Below are 22,111 nucleotides of genomic sequence, written 5' to 3' on the forward strand. Positions count from 1 at the left end.
AGTAAGGTGGGAGATAATCCTTTAAGGTAAAAAATCAAATATGACTAAAGATGACCATTAGAATATTGAGAATGATCTTCTGGTAACTTAAAAATCCCATAAATTAACTTTGAAATCTGTTCCAATAAGGGAGTGACCAAAGTTTTTTGAACAAAGGCAGTAGCCTTGAAACATCTAAGTCTGGAGTCTACCAAGGCTAGTTGAGAAGGCCCAGGACCCACCCACCTGCGCTGAGCAAATGTTAGAAGGCAAATTCAGCAGCACGCATGCACGAAAGTTTAGTCCAGCAGGCTGTCTGCCATCTTTAAGGGAAGTGGCAACCATCATTGAGTGCTCATCCAGTCAAGCTGTTGGCATTCTTGATCTGGAAAATGGGGTCTCCAAGGTGATGAGGCGGTCAACATTGGGACAGTCTGTTCACAAGGGGAAAACCCAATCACTGGGTAGAAGACCAGGGTCCTGATCCTAATCCTTGGTGAGGGCGGCCAAAGCTAGGTCTAAGATTAGGATTCGATCGAGACTGGGATCAGGCTGAGCCTGCATTTGACAGACTAGGGCAGTAGGAAAAGGTCCAGTGACCTCTGCACCTGAAAGAGGGAAGATATAGAGGCTGAGACACTGGCAGGCAGGTTTTTATGCCCATTATGCCCCCTGTGTCAGTTTCCTCCATCAGTTCCCTGAATGCCACGGAGCCTCTGGAGAGGCAGTGCAGTGGAGCTGGGAAGACACAGCAGAGCCTGGTGCACTATTTCCCTGTAGGGTGCCACCTTCATGATTTTTACTATAGCTATACTATTTATTGGTTTATACTTTTCTTTAATTGGACTAGTATTTATTTTTTGTCATCTACCAACATGAGTATTACACCTTTGATTCAGTTAGGGTCCCGGCAGGAAATAGGTAGAGCACTCAAATTAGGTAATATACAGAGAGATGGAGGGTGAAACAGAGGGACTATTTACAAAGGTGTGGCTTTTGTGGGATCCCACCACCCCTGCAACCCATAAGCCTTAAGGGAAGGGGAGGAAGCCATCAGGTGATACCATGTGGAGACTGCCACCTGACAGGGCCTATGGCCTTTAGACAAGGGACACTGCCAGCCTGAGGCAATCTTGTAGGGAGGGGACTGGGAGAATATCCCAACCTGTCTCTTTCCTCTCTCTGTTATCCCACCAGAGCTCCCCATTGGCCAAATCCAAACTAAAGCCAGAGGGACAGGGAGCTATCCATACAGCCCGAAGAGGCCAACCTCGCAGGGCACAGAGCAGGGTGGAGAAGGTATGGAATGGATCTGGAGGGGGAAACTGAAGATGTCTAGCTCACATGTTTTCATCTAAACTGGATAGGGTCAATGACACAGCCCCAAGGTCCAACCACAGAGACCTCACTCAGGTTAACATCTAGCCATTTGGCAACACTCTGGTTCAGGTATTCAATTCACTCCAAAACCATTACCAATACTATCTGCCAAGCCATGCTTTACAATTGCAGGCACAAGGATATTAGGGGAAGCAAAGTAATATTTTGCTGAGGCAAGATGCTCTGCAAGGAAGGTGTTTTTTGGACCATGTGAGCCTATTTAAACTGGAAATGATTTTAGGAAGGAAAAATGTGTGTTCTGTGTGCATCGTGGCTCCCAGTATCACTAATTTCCGAATGAATCAAGGGAGATTAAGCCTTAATGAACTCTAGTCTTTTTTATTCCCGTCTTCTATATGTTACTCTTATGAATAGATGCATTGTGTTTAGAAGAGCTAATGTTTTGAGTGGGGTTCCTGATGTCCTTTGGATTCCCTATAGATGTTTCACAATTCATCTATTTCATGGAAAGGAAACATATTTATAGGGTAGAGAAGATAGATAAGAATATTTGTGTATTCTTATTCTGTCATCTTTTTTTATGAGAACGATTAATCTCCCAGCCTATGAAGACTGTGTGTGTTTGTGTGTGTATACACACTACATCCAAGTCATAATATTGCTTGGCAACCACTACTTGTTCCTGTGGCAATTAATACATCGCTACAGTCTCAGGGTCACTGGTGGCCCCTCCAAATAGCTTGGTGGCAGATACCATGTTGTCTGGAACAGTATGTGTGCAGCTGGATTAGAACAGGCTGCAGTCCCAAGAAGTAAGACTTTCCTTCCAATCCCTGTCGGGGCAGATGAGGAACATTCATTAAGTCCACAGGAAGTAATTGTACTTCTTAAATATGCAAAAGTATAAAAACTTGTATTGAATGGAATAACTTTGTTCATTCTAGTTTTTCCAGGAGAGGGGATGGCTAGAACAGTCTTCTTTTCCCACTTCTCCACCCTCTACCTTTATGTGTTTTCCCTACACCTGCATTACTACCACCCCCCAATACCCAATACCCTTTGTGTTAGCAACCTGGTATAATTCCTTTTGTTCTTTTTCACATTGCATTTTGTCTTCAGTCAGACCCTTCTTCTAAAACTACCCCTGAATATGTTAAAAGGGAGAGTCTATTGGAAAGTCTTATCAGTGACTACTCAAGGGCAGATCAAAGTAATTTACAGCCTGTCCCTCTATTAATCCCAAACCAACATGAGCCTCCTTGGATAACATCATGAGATACCGGATTCAACTGCTGAATCATGAAATGTTTCATTTCTAATTGGTGCACTGCCGTGGAGTTCCCTCCCTTTGTGCATCTTTTCCAGTCTGGCTGCGGAACACTCCAGAACCACGGGTCAGAAAGCCATCTGTGCTTCACTACTGGCAGCCTGGCTTCCCTCACTCCTGCAGCCAACATGCCACAGCACCCCCTCTTTGTGTTGTGTAGGGCTCCTGCGGAGGGGACTGCCTTGCCTGTGTGCTCCAGGTCATCCAGCCTTTTGTGGAGCAGGAGGGATTTTCTTCAGCCAGCTGTCCTGTTTCTCCTCTTGCAGCCTCCAGAGGTACCAGGGTCACAGTCAAGGACACAGCCCTCCTCTCTTAGGCTTTAGTTCCTAGGATGCTGATGAGCTTATGAAATGCAGAACCTGTAAGAAGAGGAGCACTTACATGATTCACAAAGGTGATGAGGTTGCTGTTGTTTTAACTTTAGGCTTTTTTTTGTAGCTTGAGCCTGTTTCTATTTTGCGCTTACCACCAGTATATATAATTATGGAAGCTGTCTGCCCTTGAGGGCTGGGACCACGATTTCTGTATCCCTTTTGCCTAACACAGTGCCTGTACGTGTCCAGTAAAAGCCAACTGGATCAACACACTTAAATGTAGGGGAAAAAATTTTTTTTTAAACTTTACTGGGGAACACTTTGTTTTTCCAGGACCCATCAGCTCCAAATCAAGTCATTGTTTTCAATCTAGTTGTGGAGGGCGCAGCTCACTGGCCCATGTGGGAATCCAGCCAGCAACCTTGGTGTTATGGGCACTGTGCTTTAACCAACTAGCCAACCGGCCGCCCCCTAGGAAAATGTTGAATCACTAGAGTTCTTTGGGCACTTTAGCATCAGAAGGTGGATGAAGTTGCATGGGTGGATGAGGGCAGCAAAGGTTCAAGATGGAAAGAAGAAATGAGTTCTTCTCCAAAGGCTAAGCATGCCAATGTCTATAAGGCCCCAGATATTAGGGGAGAAAAATTGTTTTCCTTTTTAATTACCAAAAGTTTATTGACTACCTACTATGTCCCCTCTGTGCTTGGCACTGAGGAATCAAAGATAAACGACAGATCTCTTCCCAAGGACTTCATATTTCTAAAGAATTGTTACTCAGAAAGAATTGTTACTCAGAAAGAATTGTTACTCAGAATATATTATATATAGAATAACTATATATAATAAGATGATAGATAGATAGATAGATAGATAGATAGATAGATAGATAGATAGATAGATAGATAGATACGAGATGAAGTATATTAGGGGCAAAGGGAGGGGTTAATCAGACCTTATCGCTGCCCTGCTTAAAACGCCCCGTAGCATGCCACGGCACTTGACATAAAATCCAAACCCTCCACCCTGATGTACCAGCCCCTGTCCTGCCAGCCCCTTCCCGTCTCTGTGTCCTCATATCCCACCTCCCCATCTCTTCCTCACTTCACAAGTATTATTTCTATACTCGAACGAAGCATGTCCTTTCCCACCTCAGGGTAAGATCCGCCCTCAGATCTTTACTTGGCTGCCTCTTTATCATTCAGGCCTCAGCTCCAATGTCACCTCCTTTGGCGACTGTCTACATAACGCCCTCTCCTCAGTCACTTTCTATGCCATTACCCTGTTTTATTTTCTTCATAAACCTTTTCACTCTCTGAGGTGATCTTGTTTGTTGGTTAACATATTGGGTTGTCAGGAAAGTCATGACGCATTTTTGCAATGAAAACCAGAAAAATACGTCATGGCTTTTCCGACACCCCAAAAATTATTGTCTGTTCCCCTCCTTTCCCCTCACCTCCACACGCACTAGCATTGGGGGCTTCCTCAGAGAAACCTGGCTGGCTTGGTCACTGCTCTGCCCCGTTGCCTGAAACATTGTCTGGAGGCCAACACTCCTCAGATAGGAACTTGTTCTGGGGAAGACAAGAAAGCTTCACCAAAGAAAAGTTCTAGGTAACAAATATGCTGAGGATGGGGAAGGCAGTTAGATCCAGTGTCAGGACTCGGGGGTGTTAGAGTACAAGGTACTCTACAGGTGAAGTGTGGAGATGAGCCTGGAGGAGCGACATGGCCCAAGGGCTTTGTTTGCCAAGAGTAGGACTCCAACACCCAGAGCCTAGAGCTAGAAAGTGGGGGTCAGACACCAGTTCTACCAGTTCTATCGCCACCAGGTGTGTGATCTGGGTAATCACCTAACCTTACTGTGCCTCTATTTTCTCATTTTTAAATGAGCTGATAATAGTCTCTGTAAGGAGAATAGAAGAGTACTTTTTTTCATAGGCTAGTGTGAAGGTTAAATGGGCCATTATATAGAAATGGGTCATTATGTAGAAAATGCCTAGTATATACAGTTGGCTCATCATTTGTACTATGCACTAGAGGGGGGCCACTGAAGGGTTTGAGAAACAGGGTTATGGGATTGAGATTTGTTTTTTAGAAAGATTATCAGGCTAGCAGTGGAGAGGATGGACTAGAGGGGGCTGAGAAATTAGTCAAGGAAGCAATTGTGTAGACAAGATGGACCAAGGCAATGAAGATGATGCAAGACGGTCGTCAGTTTGGGGAAGGAGGTGAGAGAAAGAGACAAGTCAGTAATGACTCCTGGATTTGAGGCTTGGGCGACTGGGTGGCTGAGGGTGTCATTCACCCATACAGGAAATACAGGAAGTTTGGAAGCTAGTGTGGGGAGGGAGAGTGAGGAGATTTGTTCAGCTCTGGCAGGTTGAGCTTGAGTGCCGTGGGAACAACGCCAGGTGGAGCTACCCAGCAAGAAAACCCATGTCTTCCTAGATCGCAATATGACTGTACTTACTGGTACTTCATAAATGTTAGCACTTAGTAGTTAGTGTCTATAATCTTTGCTTTTTAAGCAAATACTATGAAAAACATCTTTGCCCGCATCTGCATTTTTCCTTTGAGATTTCTATAAGTAGAATGACTGCCGCAAAGGCATGTTACATTTTGAAGATTTTAATTCATCTTGCCAGATTGCTTTTCAAAAAGGTTGAACCAATATATACTCCCACAATAACCTGGAATTCATTAAAAATAGCCTTAATATTCTTCTATGAATACCACCCCCAAAGTTGCCAGGGAATGGGGAACAGTTCTCTCATGTGCTACCTATGGACCTGGCCACCAGCGTCAGCTCCATCTTTAAAAGTTGCTCGTTGCCTCTGTCCTAGGGAAATCCCTCAAATCAATGTCTGTTATTAATTAACATGTTGCCAATACCACAACCTAAACTATAGTCTTAAAACCATGACATTGAGTGAAGTAGAAACACTTCATGCATAAGAACTCCCCTGAGGGTTGGGGACGGGAGTGTGAGGAGAATGCACTCAGTGAATAGAAAGCTCCACTGTACCAAACTACAATATTGTAATAGTATTTTTTCCCCCAAAGAACAGGCTTCTTGTAACTTTCCTTAGCATGATTTAGTGTATGTACTCATACATGCATGGAAACCCAATTTCCTTTCAATCAATAAATGTGCTATGACATGGCACCATTTGCTGGTCAAATACGATTTTAACCTAGAAGAAACTAAAATTTGTTTTTAATACATATAAAATAGAAAACTCTATTTTCACTGAAGACACTGTTTTGGTCGGTTGTTTATGTGCCACAAACTGTTGGCCCTGCGGGTGTTTTGGGTGGTGGTTATGGTATTTCCAACACTGACCGCATATAGCTGACACAATGCAGGCAATAGCACATGGAGAAGTGTTCGGGGTGCTTAGTATCCCTCTCTGTGAACAAGTGTTTTGTGTTTATCAGACTTAGATTTATACATTAATGTAGTTTTCAATCTGTTGTCTTTTCCAGGAGTCCTTAGAAGGGAAACATGGGTAGCCTGTTCTTGCTCATGTGTTGTATTGAACTGAATATTTGTTTTGTATTTTCCATGATCCAGTGGAGGCCACTGAACCAGGGGGGCCCCAGCAGCAATGCTCTTCTGTTCAGAGCAGTAACCATTTGTCAAAGTCTGAATGGAGACTCACACTTGCTTTAGGAAAGCTTTCTTACACCTAGTCCACAGTTACTGTTCTCAGGAGTTAATGAAAGGAGGCCACAGTTTTTCAAAGGAGACTAGATCTAATGTGTATGAAGTGGGACTCTTGTCAAGAAGGGACGCAATGAGGATTGCTAATTTTTATGAAACCATAATTGTTTTCTTCTACCATGTGTCAGTCAGGGATGTATCCATGAAAGAACAGGGGGTAAAGTCACTCTGCTTGAAAGTGAACTTAGTAGCTACAAAATGGCCTCCTTTGTTACTGGGATTTTCATAGCGCTTGAAGGAAATTGCTGTGGTTGTGGCGGGAAGTTGAGTAGAATATAATGCATCCCAATATCAGGGAGTCTATCAGATGTCCCTGGTGCCCCTGGAGCTTTTTGCTATTACATTAAAAAGTTCACTTCCCGTGCAATTTGTCCACTTGTGACATGGGCTCTCCAAAAGAACACTGTCAGAAGAGTTTACACATATTGTTGAACCCATTTGCCACAGATGTCTTAAAATCAGAGGGAGCCTGTCTGTCTTGTTGTTCTTTACATCCTTTGGGTTTATTCCATACACTGGACTCAGATTATGCGATAAAGCTATTTTGTGATAAGAATTGAGAGAAGTAGAATCCAAGTCTGTCTCTCTAGCTACAAGTTCCTCTGTAAATAGGTAAAGAGACCTACCTATATCTTTAAGAAGTTAGCCGTGTTATCTAGCTCCAGCTGTAATGGTAATTCATAGAATTTTAGATCCAAGGTGTATGGGTGAAGTGAGCTAGTCAGTGTTTCTTCAAGTGTATTTGTCAGAACTCTGGCCTCTAGGGAAAAAAATGTTTCCTAGTCAAGCAAGTTTGGGAAACCCTTCAACCTGTATCTTCCTCCCCTTGAATATTCACAATGAAAAGACAACTGAAAGTCGGCATTTCCCAAATTTATTTGACCATGGAGTCTCATTTCCCTGTGTAACAGCTGTGAACGTCCTGCTGTAGGAAATCAGTCCAGTCTCACAGCAGAAGTCCAGAAAATTAAGCCACTTGTCCAAGGTAACAGCCAGTTATGACAGGATGAGAGCCCACTGGTGGTTGATAGCCTCCCTCAGAGTGGCTGCTTATTTGTATGGACGGCAAGGGCTTCAAAACATTTCAAGATTTCTTTCCCTTGAAATTTATTTTGCAGAATTGTTTCTAAAGTTATCTAGGATCCTAGTTTAGAGAGATTTATCCCTTAGCAGATGGAAAGTGTGTCATTTGGCCCATTCAATTTAGTAGTACTCTGTATTCATACACAGCAGAAATGGAACCTGAGTAGTAAGCACTGCGGAGAACAAAATGCTAATGAGGCTGTCAGTCTGAGGGGTGGGGAAGGGAGACAGCCAGTGAGCAATTAAACAAGTACAGATGTAATTACACATTACAATAAGGACTCCAAAGAAAATGAGCTATGCGCTTGTCAGACTGAGCTTCACTTTGCAATCATTTTTTTTAATTGACCCGGATCCAGAAAGGATCGATAGCAGCTGTTTTAATGGCCATCTTGATGCTCAGCTCATGACTGCCGCCTGAACCACTGAACACCCCTCCTCCCTTCTTGTTTTTCCAGCCGGGTGGAGCAAAATGAGAGCGCAGTGAGCCGGCCAGCCTCTCCCCCAGCTGTCCCCGACACCCACCATGAACCACTTGGAGGGGGCCGCGGAGGTGGAGGTGAGCGACGAGGCGCCAGGCGGGGAGGTGAATGAGTCGGTGGAGGCCGACCTGGAGCGCCCCGAGGTGGAAGAGGAGCAGCAGCCGCCGCCGCAGGACTATGCGGGCCGCGCCCCGCGCGGGCGCGCCGTCGAGGACCTCCGCGCCCAGCCCGGGCCGCAGGCGGAGGAGGAGCGCGGAGAGTGCCTGGCGCGCTCCGCCAGCACGGAGAGCGGCTTCCACAACCACACGGACACGGCCGAGGGCGACGTGATCGCCGCGGCCCGCGACGGCTACGACGCGGAGCGCGCGCAGGACCCCGAGGACGAGGGCGCCTACGCCGTGCAGTACCGGCCCGAGGCCGAGGAGTACACGGAGCAGGCGGAGGCCGAGCACGCCGAGGCGGCGCACCGCCGCGCGCTGCCCAACCACCTGCACTTCCACTCGCTGGAGCACGAGGAGGCGATGAACGCGGCCTACTCGGGCTACGTGTACACGCACCGGCTCTTCCACCGCGGCGACGACGAGCCCTACGCCGAGCCCTACGCCGACTACGGGGGCCTCCAGGAGCACGTGTACGAGGAGATCGGGGACGCGCCCGAGCTGGAGGCGCGCGACGGCCTGCGGCTGTACGGGCCGGAGCGCGACGAGGCGGCCGCCTACCGCCAGGAGGCCCTGGGCGCGCGGCTGCACCACTACGACGAGCGCTCCGACGGCGAGTCCGACAGCCCCGAAAAGGAGGCCGAGTTCGCGCCCTACCCGCGCATGGACAGCTACGAGCAGGAGGAGGACATCGACCAGATCGTGGCCGAGGTCAAGCAGAGCATGAGCTCGCAGAGCCTCGACAAGGCGGCTGAGGACATGCCCGAGGCCGAGCAGGACCTGGAGCGCCCCTCCACGCCAGGCGGGCTCCGCCCCAGCAGCCCCGGGCTGCAGGCGCCGGCGGGGCAGCCGCGGGCGGCGGGCACCGCGGGCGGCGGCGAGGCGGTGCAGCGCTACAGCAAGGAGAAGAGGGATGCCATCTCGCTGGCCATCAAGGACATCAAGGAGGCCATCGAGGAGGTGAAAACCAGGACCATCCGTTCGCCTTACACCCCCGACGAGCCGAAAGAGCCCATCTGGGTCATGCGGCAGGACATTAGCCCCACCAGGGATTGTGATGACCAGAGGCCGGGGGATGGAGATGTAAGTACGTCTGTTGGGGTCTGGGCTTGCTCAGTTCCGTGCGTGGCCAGGACGGGAGACGGGTGCTGTGTGGCCTTGTCGCTGGGAAATGACTCTATGAGATACATATCCGTGGGGATGCAAAAAATATGTTCACCGTAAGCCTCAAAAATAGCTTGCGCTTAAGCACGAGTGAAACACACATGGCTGGGAGTTAGTGTTGAATGCGCTTATCATACCTTAGAGAGATTGTTATGAATCGGTGGCTCTCAAACTGTTCCTGGAGCGCTTGTTCAGAAATGGATTTCTAGGCGCAGCCCCGCGCCTCGCCCCCTTTCACCACACACACACACACACACACACACACACACACACACACTCATTTCTCATTTAGAAGGTCTGGAGTGGGGGGGCCTGAGAATTTTTTTTTCTAATCTCAAATAAAGAACAAGTCCAGCTGGAATAAGGGGGAGACTTTATTGGAAAGACGTATTGCAAAGGAGAGAAAGGTACTGTTGTACTAGGGGGAGGAGGACTATTGCAACAGGAGAATCTCTAATTATAAGATCTGCAGGGATCTCTAGGGTTAGGCAAAAAGGGGTTTCTTTCATAAGGAGGCGTGAACAAGGCTAGAAAGGACAGGTGTGAGAAAGGAGGAGGAAAGCGTGGCTTGAAGGCACTGAAGACGAAACACTGTTTTAACTTGAGACCAGTCTGTCATTAGCAGGGGCTGTTGAAGAGCAGTGATAGACTAGCCAGTGTTCAAGGAGCTGGGGGAAGGAGAGAAGCTTAATCAAAGACTGGGTAACAAGCATGTTGTCCTGATTAATCTGAAGTTCAGCAAATCATTTGCCAGGTAAAAGAATGGGAATCTGTCTGGCCTTGTCATAGGTCAACAAGGGGGCACCTGTGAGTCTTATCTAAGTCACATGGGAAGGGGGCTTCTTTGCAGTGAGCTGTTTCCAGAACACAAAAGGGCGGGGGGGGGGGCTTAACCTTTGTTCTTTTTCAGGATCACAGGGCTCAGCTGAAGTTCAACATTGTCAGGAACAAGTTCCCACATGATGCCAATAGTGCTGGTCTGAGGACCACAGCTTGAGAACGACTGCCTTAAAGCAACCCCTGACAGGTTTGGGACAGACCGTGTGGCCCCTTTGGAGGAAATATTTCGGAGCCCTTTCCTGCCAGGAGTTTCTGCACTTGTTCAGCCACCTGAGCCTTACTGTGGCTTTTAGCAAGTGCCTGATTTTCACTTCTGGTGGTACCAGGGCGTCCTTCTCATATCACAAAAGACGTGCTTTTGGTTTGTGCTGAATTGTGCTGCTTTGCGAGGAGTTACAAAAAGCTGTTGTGGTCCCTGTCAACATTTTTTTTGCCATTTTTGAAATACCTAAGAAATTTGACAACATGGCGGACTTGAGTGTCACAAACTATTCAAAATAAATCAAGAAGACTAACCTTTGCCCCATTACCTGGTTGTAAAGATTCTCTTTCTGCCCCGACTCTCACTTTTCCATTCTCCTGAAAAAAATTTAAGCAGTTTCATTTAAAATGGGAACTTGGAGTAAAAGACGGATCAAAAGGTTAAACTCAATTTCATTTAATTCTGCATTTTATGATTGCGCTAGGCCGTTTCTCAGTACATCTTTTGGAGCGAGAAACCGTTATTGGAAGCTGTTGGGAAAGGGCTGTGCAGGTCACAGAGGTATTGTTCACCTTCTCTTTTAGTAACAGTCAACATTTGCTGTTAGCTGATTAAATAGCTGATGTCTTTAAGGAAAGACTGGAAACCGGTCCGGAGACATTCTGCACCTCCCCAGCAAGGGGGCAGCATTGGGTCAGCTGGTTCTGCGATGCCCTGTACCTCTCTCCTATTTTCATACTTCACATCCAAATGGTTCAAAACAGATGGGCACACATGTAGACTTCCCCATGACCTCTAGCTATTTCCAGGTTCCTCCCGGCTAGGAGGGAGGGAATGCAGCGGGCATTTTGCAAATAAAGTGAAAAAAAAATGGAGCAGGTTTTCAAAAGTAGGGAGCTGGCAAAAGGCTGGGTTCTACATTGTTTTAGGAACTTGGAAAGTCAGCCAGAGAAAAAGCTGCAGGAGCACTAAGTCCTGCTGCTGGCCTCTTCCTTCAGCTTTCTCACGTGCACCAGCTCCTTAAAATGACCAGCTTAACCACCTGGTCCTGCAGCCTCACGATGAACCCACAGCACAGCCTACACTAGGGCTGGGGACTTGCTTTTATTCATTTGAACGAGGACAACAGCCTAACCCTCTTGCACAATGTTTCATTCCAGAGGTAGAATTCATTATAGAGTATTGGATAATGCTTTAGAAACCCATACTGTCAGAAATTCAGCTGTAAGTATGTACATTTTGTTGATTTCCACCTCAGCATCAAAAAATATTTACTGAATGCTCATTCCATGTATGCTGTTGTGGGGAATGGAAAAGCACTGTTAAAAGCAGCGTGTGGTCTGAAGCCTGTCTCGGAGATCTTTGTTAAAAATAAAAATTGCTGCCTTTCCTGTTCAAATCAGGACCCCTAAGGTGGGGTTCAGTGATCTGGGGTTTTGTTTTTTATGTTTGTTATTTTTGCTTTGTTTTGTTTTGTAAACCCTCCCTGCAATTCTTAAGGATGTGAAAGATTAAGAATCACTGATTTAAAGGGAAAAAAAAAATGTATCACCTGGGCAGTTTCCCCATGTCAGATCTGTGGATTTGAGACTTACCGTATTTGCCGGCGTATAAGACGACTCGGCGTATAAGACGACCCCCTAACATTTCCACTCAAAATACAGAGTTTGTTATATGGTCGGCTGTGTGCGATTTTGCGAGTGTGGTAAAATCGCATAACAGCCGAGCATACACCCAGCAGCGCTGCTGATGCCTGAACGGTATGTGGAATGAAGTGGGCGGGCATCGGGAGGCCACTATGGCACGGGGCAAGCACTATGGGCAGTCTATCTGAAGTGTACCTGGCGTATAAGACGACCCCCCACTTGGAGGCATATTTTTCAGGGCCAAAAAATCGTCTTATACGCCGGCAAATACGGTAACTACAATAACTCTTTTATTAGCACAGGTACGATTTTAACAAAAGGGGCTGTCCTCCTGTGGTTATGGTGAGCATACCTGGAGAAGTGCTGCGATTCTTACTACAAAAGCTGTGCATTCTCAAATTGTCATGCTTAGAAACTATAGTGAAGCAAAGAAAAAACACCTGTGCTACCACTTGCCAGAGGGAACAGCTGATAGCTAAATCTACTTTTAACACTACTTTTAATTCTCTCGGAACGTCAGTGTTTTTCTCTTTACTCCGAGCAAACTGGCATTTGTTGGCTGATGGCTTTTACAGAATGTGAAGATAGGACTGCTCGTTAGCAAGAACTTATGAACACATACTAGATGCTCCATGCTGGGGGAAAATAATTGTTTTCTGCAAATTTAAACAATACTTATTAGTGCTTTGCTTCTAGTGAAGACTTTCTCTTTTCCAGATATGTGTTTGAAAACTGCCTCCCAGCCCCATTCTTGAAAAATATTGTTAATGAATGACCAGCTCTAAAAACGTCCATGGCCTACCAGTCGTTCCTTAGGCAACAGAGTCATTCTGAGTAGAGAACAGTCATAGTAGGGTCAGAGAGATGGATGGTAGCAGCACACGGTGTAAATTGGAGGGTGTTGACTGCTTTGAGTGGCGTGTTGTACAGCTTGAAATGGTGTTTATGTCTGCTCCCTCTTAAAGCTGCACTAAGATGACAGTAAAATAATAAAACTGTGTAAAGTCACAAGCACCATAAGACAGGAAGCAGCAGCAGCTGAGAACAGCAAAATTTTGGAACACCAATTGTGGTCACCACAGTATTTGCAGTTGTTTCTTCTTTCAAGCATAGAGAGGCCTATACTGCCCTTCCTCACCTCCTAGAAGTTAGACATGGACAACGAGATAGGAGCCATGAAGCGCTATTCTGCTTCTAGGCAGGAGTGGCTGAGAATAGCCTTCTTCCCCTGAAGCCTTGGGTTAAGATGGTGGAGTCACAAGACACAGAGCCTCTATCAGCATGGATCCCAAGTGACCGTGATGAGCAGGGCTCCCTGCTGACCCTATGGACATGCAGTGTGAGAGAGGAATCAGCCTTTGTTGTTTGAAGCCTGATCCATTCTGACTGATACAGGGATGAGGTTTCTGTTTTCTTTTCTTTGCCAAGTGTCTCTGAGGATTTGTGCTGTGAACCCCCAAGAAAGGTTTGAAAATTCGAAACATCAGATACCTCGGATGGCAGGCATATGGCTGGAAAGAAAGGATTGTTTGACAGCCTTTCACAGGAGACGTTAGATTCCAGATCCTCTCGACCCATGCTGACAGATTACTCCCTCAGCCCCACAGAAGATGGGGGTTTACTGTAAGGAAAGGGTGAACCAGAGAAGTGGTGGACCTGGGGACACCAGCCACAGCCGAAGATGGGAATTAGGCACCTTATGAACACAGGGCCTACTAAGCAGTGAGTGAGACTCTGAGAATCCTTGGAATTCTTAGCTGTTGGGCTTAGCGGCCACCCACCCCAGCCCCCAGCTCCTGGCAGATGAGAAGATTCCTCTCTGAGGAAGCAGGCTCAAGAGAAGATACATATGGATACTCATGTTTGGGGGTTTCCCAGGATAGCACCTGGGTCCACATCTGATCACCTCGCCGTGAAGGTTACTACCACACATGGATCTCACAGTGGGCTTTTGGAGACCCACTTAAATGTGAGCAGACACCAAATGACCACAGGATGTTTGAAGAACGACATGAAAGACAAAGACACAAAAAAGGCAAGTGGAAAAAAGGAACTTGGAGAAATGAAGGCAGTGCTCAAAGAAAACTATGAAACATTTATCAATATCCTCAAAAAGGTCAGACAATACAAGGGAACCATTACATTAGGATGCCACTTTTAAAAAGAACATTCCCCCCAAATTTTTAAACTAAAAATATAACTGAAATTTAATTTTTAAAAAATCCTTCAGTAGGAAGATTAAAAGACAAAGTTGAGGAAATCATCAAGAAAGTAGAACAATTAGGGCAAAAGGATGGAAAGTAGAAAGAACATAGATTTAAAAAGGAGAAGCTGGGCCGGCCGAGTGGCTCAGTTGGTTAAGAGGTCGCTCAAGAGTGTGAGCTCTGAGCAACAGTGTCGGCGGTTCAATTCCCAGCCTGAGCTGAGCTGCCACTGAGTTGCCAACAGGTGGCAGGATGAGTCAGCTAAAAAAAATAAAAATTAAAAATAAATAAAAAGGAGAAGCTATGAAAGACTGTTTCCTAGAATCAAAAGACATGAGAATTTACTGATTGAAAGATTACACTGGGTCACTAGAACAATGAAATAAAAAAGACCCACAGAAATTCCAGAACAGAAGGGAGAAAGAGAAGGCTTTCAGAGAGAGAAAAGCAGGTTACAAATGATTAGGAATCAAAATGGTGCTGGACTTCTCAAAAGCAACCCTGAAAACTGGGAGGCCTACACACAGTCTAATTTCCAGTTAAGTATGAAGGTGGAATAAAGATGTTTTCACACATGGGGTGTCCCAGAAAATGTGCCTCCTGTATCCTCTGTCTTGGGGAAGCTAGTAGACAGTTGCTCCCCCAAACTGGGAGCATAAATCAAGAAAGGAGATGTAAGATCTGGGAAGTGGGATCCAACATGGGAAAGAGGCAAAGGAACCCCCCCCCGGGTGATGGGCAAGGTGATACCAGATGACAGCTGTGCAGAAGCCCAAGGCAGCAGCCAATCCAGTATGGACCGGCGCTCGGAGGGCTCCAGAAAGTGGAAATGAGAGATTTCCTAATATGATTGTACTCAGAGAGGAGCCTTCGCTTGGTTTAGGAGAGTTGAGCATACATTATTGATCAGTACACTGAAAACTAAGCAAATGGAAAAACAGTTCAGTTATTTACCTCACTAAAAATGATTGTTATACAGCCAAGAAATGTGGTAATAGAATGTGTGTGTCTCAGCAGGAAAGAGGATATGCACAGTCTTCAGAATACAAACACCAAATATTGATTAACCAAAAATTGTAATATTGAGAGGATAAGGGAAGGTGTGGTATAAAAGTGCTAAATCTTAATCTTTTATTGGAGAAGACAAGAAATAATGTCTATTATTGAAAAATCAAGGTGAGGCAGTATGAAACACACTATTTATGAGTATCAAAGTAAATGCCAGAAGAAACGCTAAAAGACTTAGGAGTGGGACCAGGGAGTGGGGAAAAGGACCTCAGGGTTTGCCATAAGCCATACAGTATTGTTGGGCTTTTAAAATTTGATTCATGTATTGATTTACCTTAAGTTAAAAATATGAAAGAGTTGGAATTGTTCTTCAGGGATCACTCACTGTACAAAGGGATCCTTTCATGGTTACTGTCTGTTGAATACAGAGACAGGCAAACTCTTCTATATAATATGTGCACAATTTACAGAAAATGGCTGCTATATTAACTATGTTATATGGTACGATCAATGCTCTGAGTTTTTCGTTTTAATTTTGTGCTCTGTTTGTGTATGTATTAAGCACACACACTTCCATTCGGCTTACACTATGCACAGAAGAGTGAAGAAGTAAAAAGTAGGTCAAGGCAGGGGCTGAACCACTGAAGGTGAAGAGCCCTAATTGTCCAGTGGATTTGCTCCTTGACAATGAAAAGCCTGAAGCGTTCAGGGCTTGATAGTGGGCTAGAGTTTGGAAACCACTGACCATATGTGGGAGGGGTACCAGAAGAATACTAATAACTTCAGTGGGAGTGATGGTTGCTCAGGTCAAATGTGATGCGTTCTTTTTTCCTCAGGTTTGTAGACTTATTTAGGTTTTTGGGTTTTTTTAACTTTAACAATGAACTGTTTTCCAAGATTTCTTCCTTTACCAGGGTACATTTAATGGCCCATTCTGCAACTCAGGATCAGCAATACATTTCCATATCTCTGCCAATGGGGAGTACTGCTCGACAGAAGAGAATTTAGTTGTCAATAACAAAAAAGAATGAGCCATTTTTCTATGAACTGTGAGGACCTGATGTGACCAGGGTAACTTTCCAAGAATGTAATGATCTTACTGTTACAACTTCAAAAAGAAAAGGCTTGACCTTGAAGTCCCTGTTGGAGAGCAAATAATTCATTTCAATCATGAGGAAAACAAAAGGAGGTAGGAGAACGTGTGCTTTAGCTGTCTCCTCCTGGATTTAAAGTATTATCTCTGATTATTTTAGCTCACCTTGAGAGTTTCACCTGTCAGTCCAGCTCCTGGCAGGTGTCTCCCCACTGACATCAGACCATTGCCATGTTAGAATCACCAGAGCAAACTTGTCCAATGATCTCCCCAGCAGAAGGCAAGGGCTCCAGTTACTTCATGCTCGGCATGAAAAGCAGTGATGGGAAGGACTGATTTTTTTAACTCTCAGTCTCCAATTTTTTGTTTTTACCTGACTCCACTCCCAAGAGGAATCTTTCTCAGCATTTTAATGGATTGTCTCACTAGTCAGTGTATATGTGAAACTGTGCCAAGTAGTGACAGGATGAGCTGCAGGGAGGAAAATGGACGATTTAGCCAGAGAGAATTTTGTTATCACTTTTTGGATAGAAACGCAGCATACTGGGCTGCTGTTTGGGTGCCTGACATGCTTGCTTAATAAGTTGGGGCTCAAGAAACCTTCCAGAAGCCTTTATAAAAATTGCATCAGCTCCCCCAACTGTGCACTCGCGACATTTTCTATGATAAGTGAACTGGGGCTGTGTAGGGGATAAAGGGAAGGTGCAGGGAGATGAACAGATATATCATAGATAATTGAATTCCATATGTAACCCAATTAAATTCTGGACCCAAGGAGTCCTGGGAAATTATGAAATGTAATTTATAAACATCATCTTCAAAATGAGAAGAAATACTCCCATTGCAAGTGTAACTTGGCAACATGTTCTTAATACAAAAATATAGTTTCCCAGTCCACTTTCTTTGAAGCACAGTTTTCACTGACCACTTTCTTGAGAGCAGTCCTGGAGAGGGTGTTGTTTTATTTCGACAGAGGCCACCTCACTCTCCTGAAGAGGCCCGCTGGCGGATTCCCTCTCCTGCTTTTTCCCATATTGAGAAACAGGCTCTCCACTGCCTGGTTGGCCTCTTTAGTTGGTCAGACCTTGCCAGTGGGACACCGGAAACAAATTAAATAAGGCTGGGAATGGATCAAAGGCCGCTTGGAGCTGGCCTGGGTAATTTGGCCTCAGTTTCCCAGATGGAATCGCTGAAAATAGCTGGGTCATGTGACCCTGCAGCTTTGGCCGGCCAGTCACTGTCTTTGACCCATTTCACAGAGCTTTCGAGGACAAATCATCCTGGATGCTTCATGCCCTTTGTCTTGGGCAAAGACAAGGAGATTCCCTCAGTTAAGTAATTCGCTAGTATAAATCCAGGTATGACCAGGCAGACCCCACTGAGCTGAGACCATATGGCTGCTTTGGCATGGAAGGGGCACCCCTCACCCCTCACACACATTGGTTTATTCATTGACCTTGTACTTACAAATTCAAACTATACTTCTGTTTATCCCGACTTGCCTCCATACTATACTTCTTACGACACTGGCTGTCCCTCCACCCAGATCGCATCCGCCTATTCAATACAGTCAGGGCCATGCTTTAAATAGACAGATTCCAGGAATCCAGACTCCCTGATGAGCATCTCAGGAGTTTGGGTCTTGGTCTCAGTGTTCCTGAGGCCTACTCAAAATTGGTAACCACCGACTTAAACTGTGGGCTACAGTTTAACACTTGATTCTTTCCTATCGTATTATCTAACTTGTCTCACATGCGTTAGTCTATTGTCTTTGTAATTCACTCTCAGGCATAGTGTCTTATCCTCCTCTGTATCAGAGCAAGTCACACAGAGCTAATGCTCAGCAAGTATTCATTATATGTACACATTGTATGTAAACATTTGCCCTACCCCTGACCTGCTGCAGTTACCTTGAGTTGGTCACCTGCTTTCTTCCTCAGTTTCGGCTTCCTCATCGGTAAAGTGAGTTATTAGATTTATCTTGCGGGATGACTATGGGAGAAAGTGGCTTTGCAGATATTGACTTCTCTCTGGAAATGTAAGAGAAGCATCACAAGTTTGGTGTATTAGTTGCCTCAGTAGGTCAAAGCTCACTTAACATTAGGGCTGGTCAACAGAAACTGAATTAGGGGGCGTTGGCCATTAGCACCCCTTCCTTACCTTCCCGAGGCTGGTGTTTCCTTTCCGCTTTCCCCCCAGCTCAGATCCCTCCCATCGCTCTCACTGCCCTGCCGATCCTGGCCATGCATTCCAAATGACCCAAGGTCTCCACTTCGCCTTAAACAGCAGTCTATTGTCAGCCTTTCTTTCCAGAGCTGGTTTGATTCAATCAAACACAACTGCCATTGAGTGATAACGGCAACATGCATGACCCCCTTCAGATAATATTTACCTCTTATTAGCACCTCCAGTTCCAAAGACAGATTGGAAAAAGTATTTTGAGGCAGGAAACCAGTTCAGCACTAACACTTCTTAGTCACAAACTAGCCACTCTCTTGCTGAGAAGGAGATGTTGTCAAAACCCGGGGAAGTGAAGGCCTGATGTTAACACCTGCCCTGATCATGTGCACTTTTGTGCCCACCTTTTTTTAAAGAATTTTTTTTGGAAATGATGATGTCAAGAGGAAGGAGGAGCACCCTGGCTTTATCTGGGCCTTGATTTCCTTGACGTCACCTCCTCCCCTTCCTGTCCTCTCTCCCTTTTTCCCTGCCCCAAATTCAGCAGTAGCCCACAGTTTTTGTTTTTGTTTTTGTTTTTACTGTTGATAGGAAACTATTGACCAAGGTCAAATGCACATGCTAATTCATTAAGGCTTGTTAGCAGCATCTTATCCTCTTGACCTTGCGGTTGTGTTGTCAAGCTTACAAGGGCAAGTGAAAAGACCTGTGTTACTGCTGGAGGGCTCTATTTTCGTGAAAGATTCCTGTTGAGGTTTTCTGAAAAGAGAGGTTTCCTCCTGCCGATCCACACCTCCTCAGGGAGTTCCCGTCAGCCATAGTTTTTCCAGGATCTGGCGAGCAGGGGATGGAGTTGAAATGGGATCTGAAGTCCAGTAGACAGACTTTAGGATAAATTTATGTCCTGTTGGGGCCTGATGTCCCCAAGTGGATCAAGTCCTAGCTGGAATGTGATGTATTCTTGGCGTGTAGGGGTGGGGTGGGGGGGAGTGGTTAGGATAGTTAGCTCCTTTCTGTGTCCTCTTGTGGCCTGAAAAGGACGGGATCTCATGCATCCTTATCTCATTGTTCCCTGGTCTTCTGTGGAAGAGGAGACATCCCAGTAATGGCTCTGAAACCAACTTTATTCTCTTACATGGTTCAGACTGTTTAGAAAAAGGTTGGCTGGCAGACCCTCCAGGTCAACACCCCAGAAGCTTATATCTGCTGTCAGGACAGCAAAAATAGGCCCCTGGGCATTTTGCCAAGCAGACCTCAGAAACTGATAGAACGCCTCTCCTTAGACAAACGAATGAAATCAAGGGAATAGCATGCTATTCTCAACCATCCACCATGCAAAGTGCCATAAAGTGATCGGGTTGAGTTTTTATAATTGCTCCCCTGCCAACACTTTTGGGTTTAATCGAGCACCAGCTACATACAGGACGTCGTCTCTGAATAAGAAATAGGACTTAGCCACAAAGCTGTGCTGCTTGTCATTTTGTCAGCAAACCCGGGGAGATTGTGACCACTCTCTCTAGTCACAAATTGAAAGCCTATCATAATTTATCATCTACTCATTCAACAAATATTCTCAAGTTCCTCCTATAGATCAGGCACTGTGCCCAACATGATACAGCAGCAACTGGGATACAAGCTCTGGCTAAAATAGACACAGGCTCTGCCTGTGCAGAGTTTATGATCTACTCTCGGTTTTTTGTTGAGCCCTCAGCCAGACCTCCACACTGCCTCTCCTTTTGAGGCTTCCATCTGAAGTCTTATTTGGTGTTTTAGCAATAGCTATCTACTGCTGCATAACAAATTGCCCAAAACTTAGTGGCATAAAACAAGATACCTTGATTTTCTCAGTTTCTATGGTCAAGAGTCTGGCATAGCTTAGCTGGCCTTCTGGTCTAGGGTCTCTCAGAAGCTGCAGTCAAGGTGTCTGTGGCCTGTGGTCATCTTAAGGCTCAACTGGGGAGCGAACTCCCAAGAACATGGGCTTTGTGGCAAGATTCAGCTTCTCACGAGCTATTGGACTAAGGGTCTCGGTTCCCAGCTGACTGTGGGCCAGAGGTATCCTCAGTTCTTTGCCCCATGGGCACTCTCCTGCATGGCAGCTTGCTTAGTAAATTATGCAACACAAGAAGGCCGTAGAGTCTGATAGCAAGATGGAGGTTGTCCAATCACAGAGGGACATCCCATCACCTTTGCTGTATTGTATTGCTGAGAATAAGTCACTAGTCCACACTCTCTCCACAGGTAGGGGATTGCGTAAAGGTCTGAACATCGGAAAGTGGGGGTCATTGGGAGCCATCTGAGAAGTCTGCCTAACATGTTTGGTACCTGTCGTTACCTTGTGCCGGCGAAGAGCTGCTGGGCTGAACACCTCGGGAAACAGCCTCTGCTGGCCGTGTCCTCCCCCAGCCGGCCTTGTCAGCCACTTCCAGCTTCTAGGCTGCATATATGTTGTTGTCTGGCTGAGAATAGGCAGATCTGTGGCTTCTGAAATGACTGACAGAACGAAGCCAAAGTGGACAGCCGTATGAGCCAGCCCAGAGGTGAGGCAAGCGGCTATGTCAGAGAAAGCGGGGCTCATGGGAAGGAGGAGGGGCTGTCCTGAAGGAACAGGCAGTCCACGTGGATTTTTCATAAGTAGAAGGATTTTGACCTTATTCACAAGGGACTGCCAGTATCAAAAGAATTTGCTATAAAGACTCGTTTTTAAGTTAAGGCAGAGTTTTTCAACCAGCGTACTGATAACCCCCTGAATTGGGGGGATGGGGATGACCTGGCCTCTGGGAATTTGCCTTCAACCCCAGCAGCTTCATCTGGGGCCCCAGAGCTGCTCCAGTTGACCCAGTGTATGGTACGAACATTATCATTCCTCTACGTGCCATGATGCAAAAAAAGGTTGAGATGCAGAGTTAAGGGATCTTGTCGGTGTGGAGAGAACAGAAGGGAACAGACCTTGAGGCTGGCTGACATCATGGTGCCTTGGTTTCTCCCTCGGGTGTGGAGTGCGGATCCAATTCTTTCTGCTCCCATCTCAACCACCTCCTTGCCGCGGGTGAAGTTTTCCATCACAAGCATTATCCATTATTGATGCGGCATGGAGAAGGCAGTAGTGAATAATTAAGCAGGTTTCAGGTGCAGATAGAACATTACAGGGAAGAAAAGAATGAAAATAATAGAGCCAGGAAAAGAATTTTGAATTCTGTCATTCATTCCACTGTATGTAGACGCCTTCTATAACTTTCCAGAAGGCCCAATGGGTTTTTTGTTTTTTGTTTTTTTGGTCTTCTATCTAGTGATTTTAAGTCTTAGGTGTGATGGTGGTTCTCTGGTTAATAATGGAAAAAATTACAAGCTTTCCACAGCAGCATTGA

The 22,111-nt window shown here is 45.8% G+C and overlaps 1 protein-coding gene across 9 annotated transcripts in view; it reads left to right on the forward strand.

The window, feature by feature from the left end:
- The window catches only part of APBA1 (amyloid beta precursor protein binding family A member 1), a 195,898-nt gene that overhangs the window by 124,671 nt on the left and 49,116 nt on the right, over positions 1-22,111 (forward strand). For 8 of the 9 annotated variants that reach the window (XR_002126077.1, XM_019661100.1, XM_019661099.1 and 5 more), the window contains one exon: positions 8,227-9,491. Coding sequence is in view for 8 of the 9 variants with exons in the window: in XM_019661100.1 (XP_019516645.1) it covers positions 8,295-9,491 (1,197 nt within the window). In the remaining variant the exon portion in view is untranslated. Of the gene's footprint in view, positions 1-2,943; positions 3,042-8,226; positions 9,492-22,111 lie in introns of those variants that run through there. The other variant, XM_019661106.1, reaches the window with a different exon arrangement.

The sequence above is a fragment of the Hipposideros armiger genome, unplaced genomic scaffold, assembly GCF_001890085.2.
Source record: "Hipposideros armiger isolate ML-2016 unplaced genomic scaffold, ASM189008v1 scaffold_335, whole genome shotgun sequence".
NCBI classification, from domain to species: domain Eukaryota; kingdom Metazoa; phylum Chordata; class Mammalia; order Chiroptera; family Hipposideridae; genus Hipposideros; species Hipposideros armiger.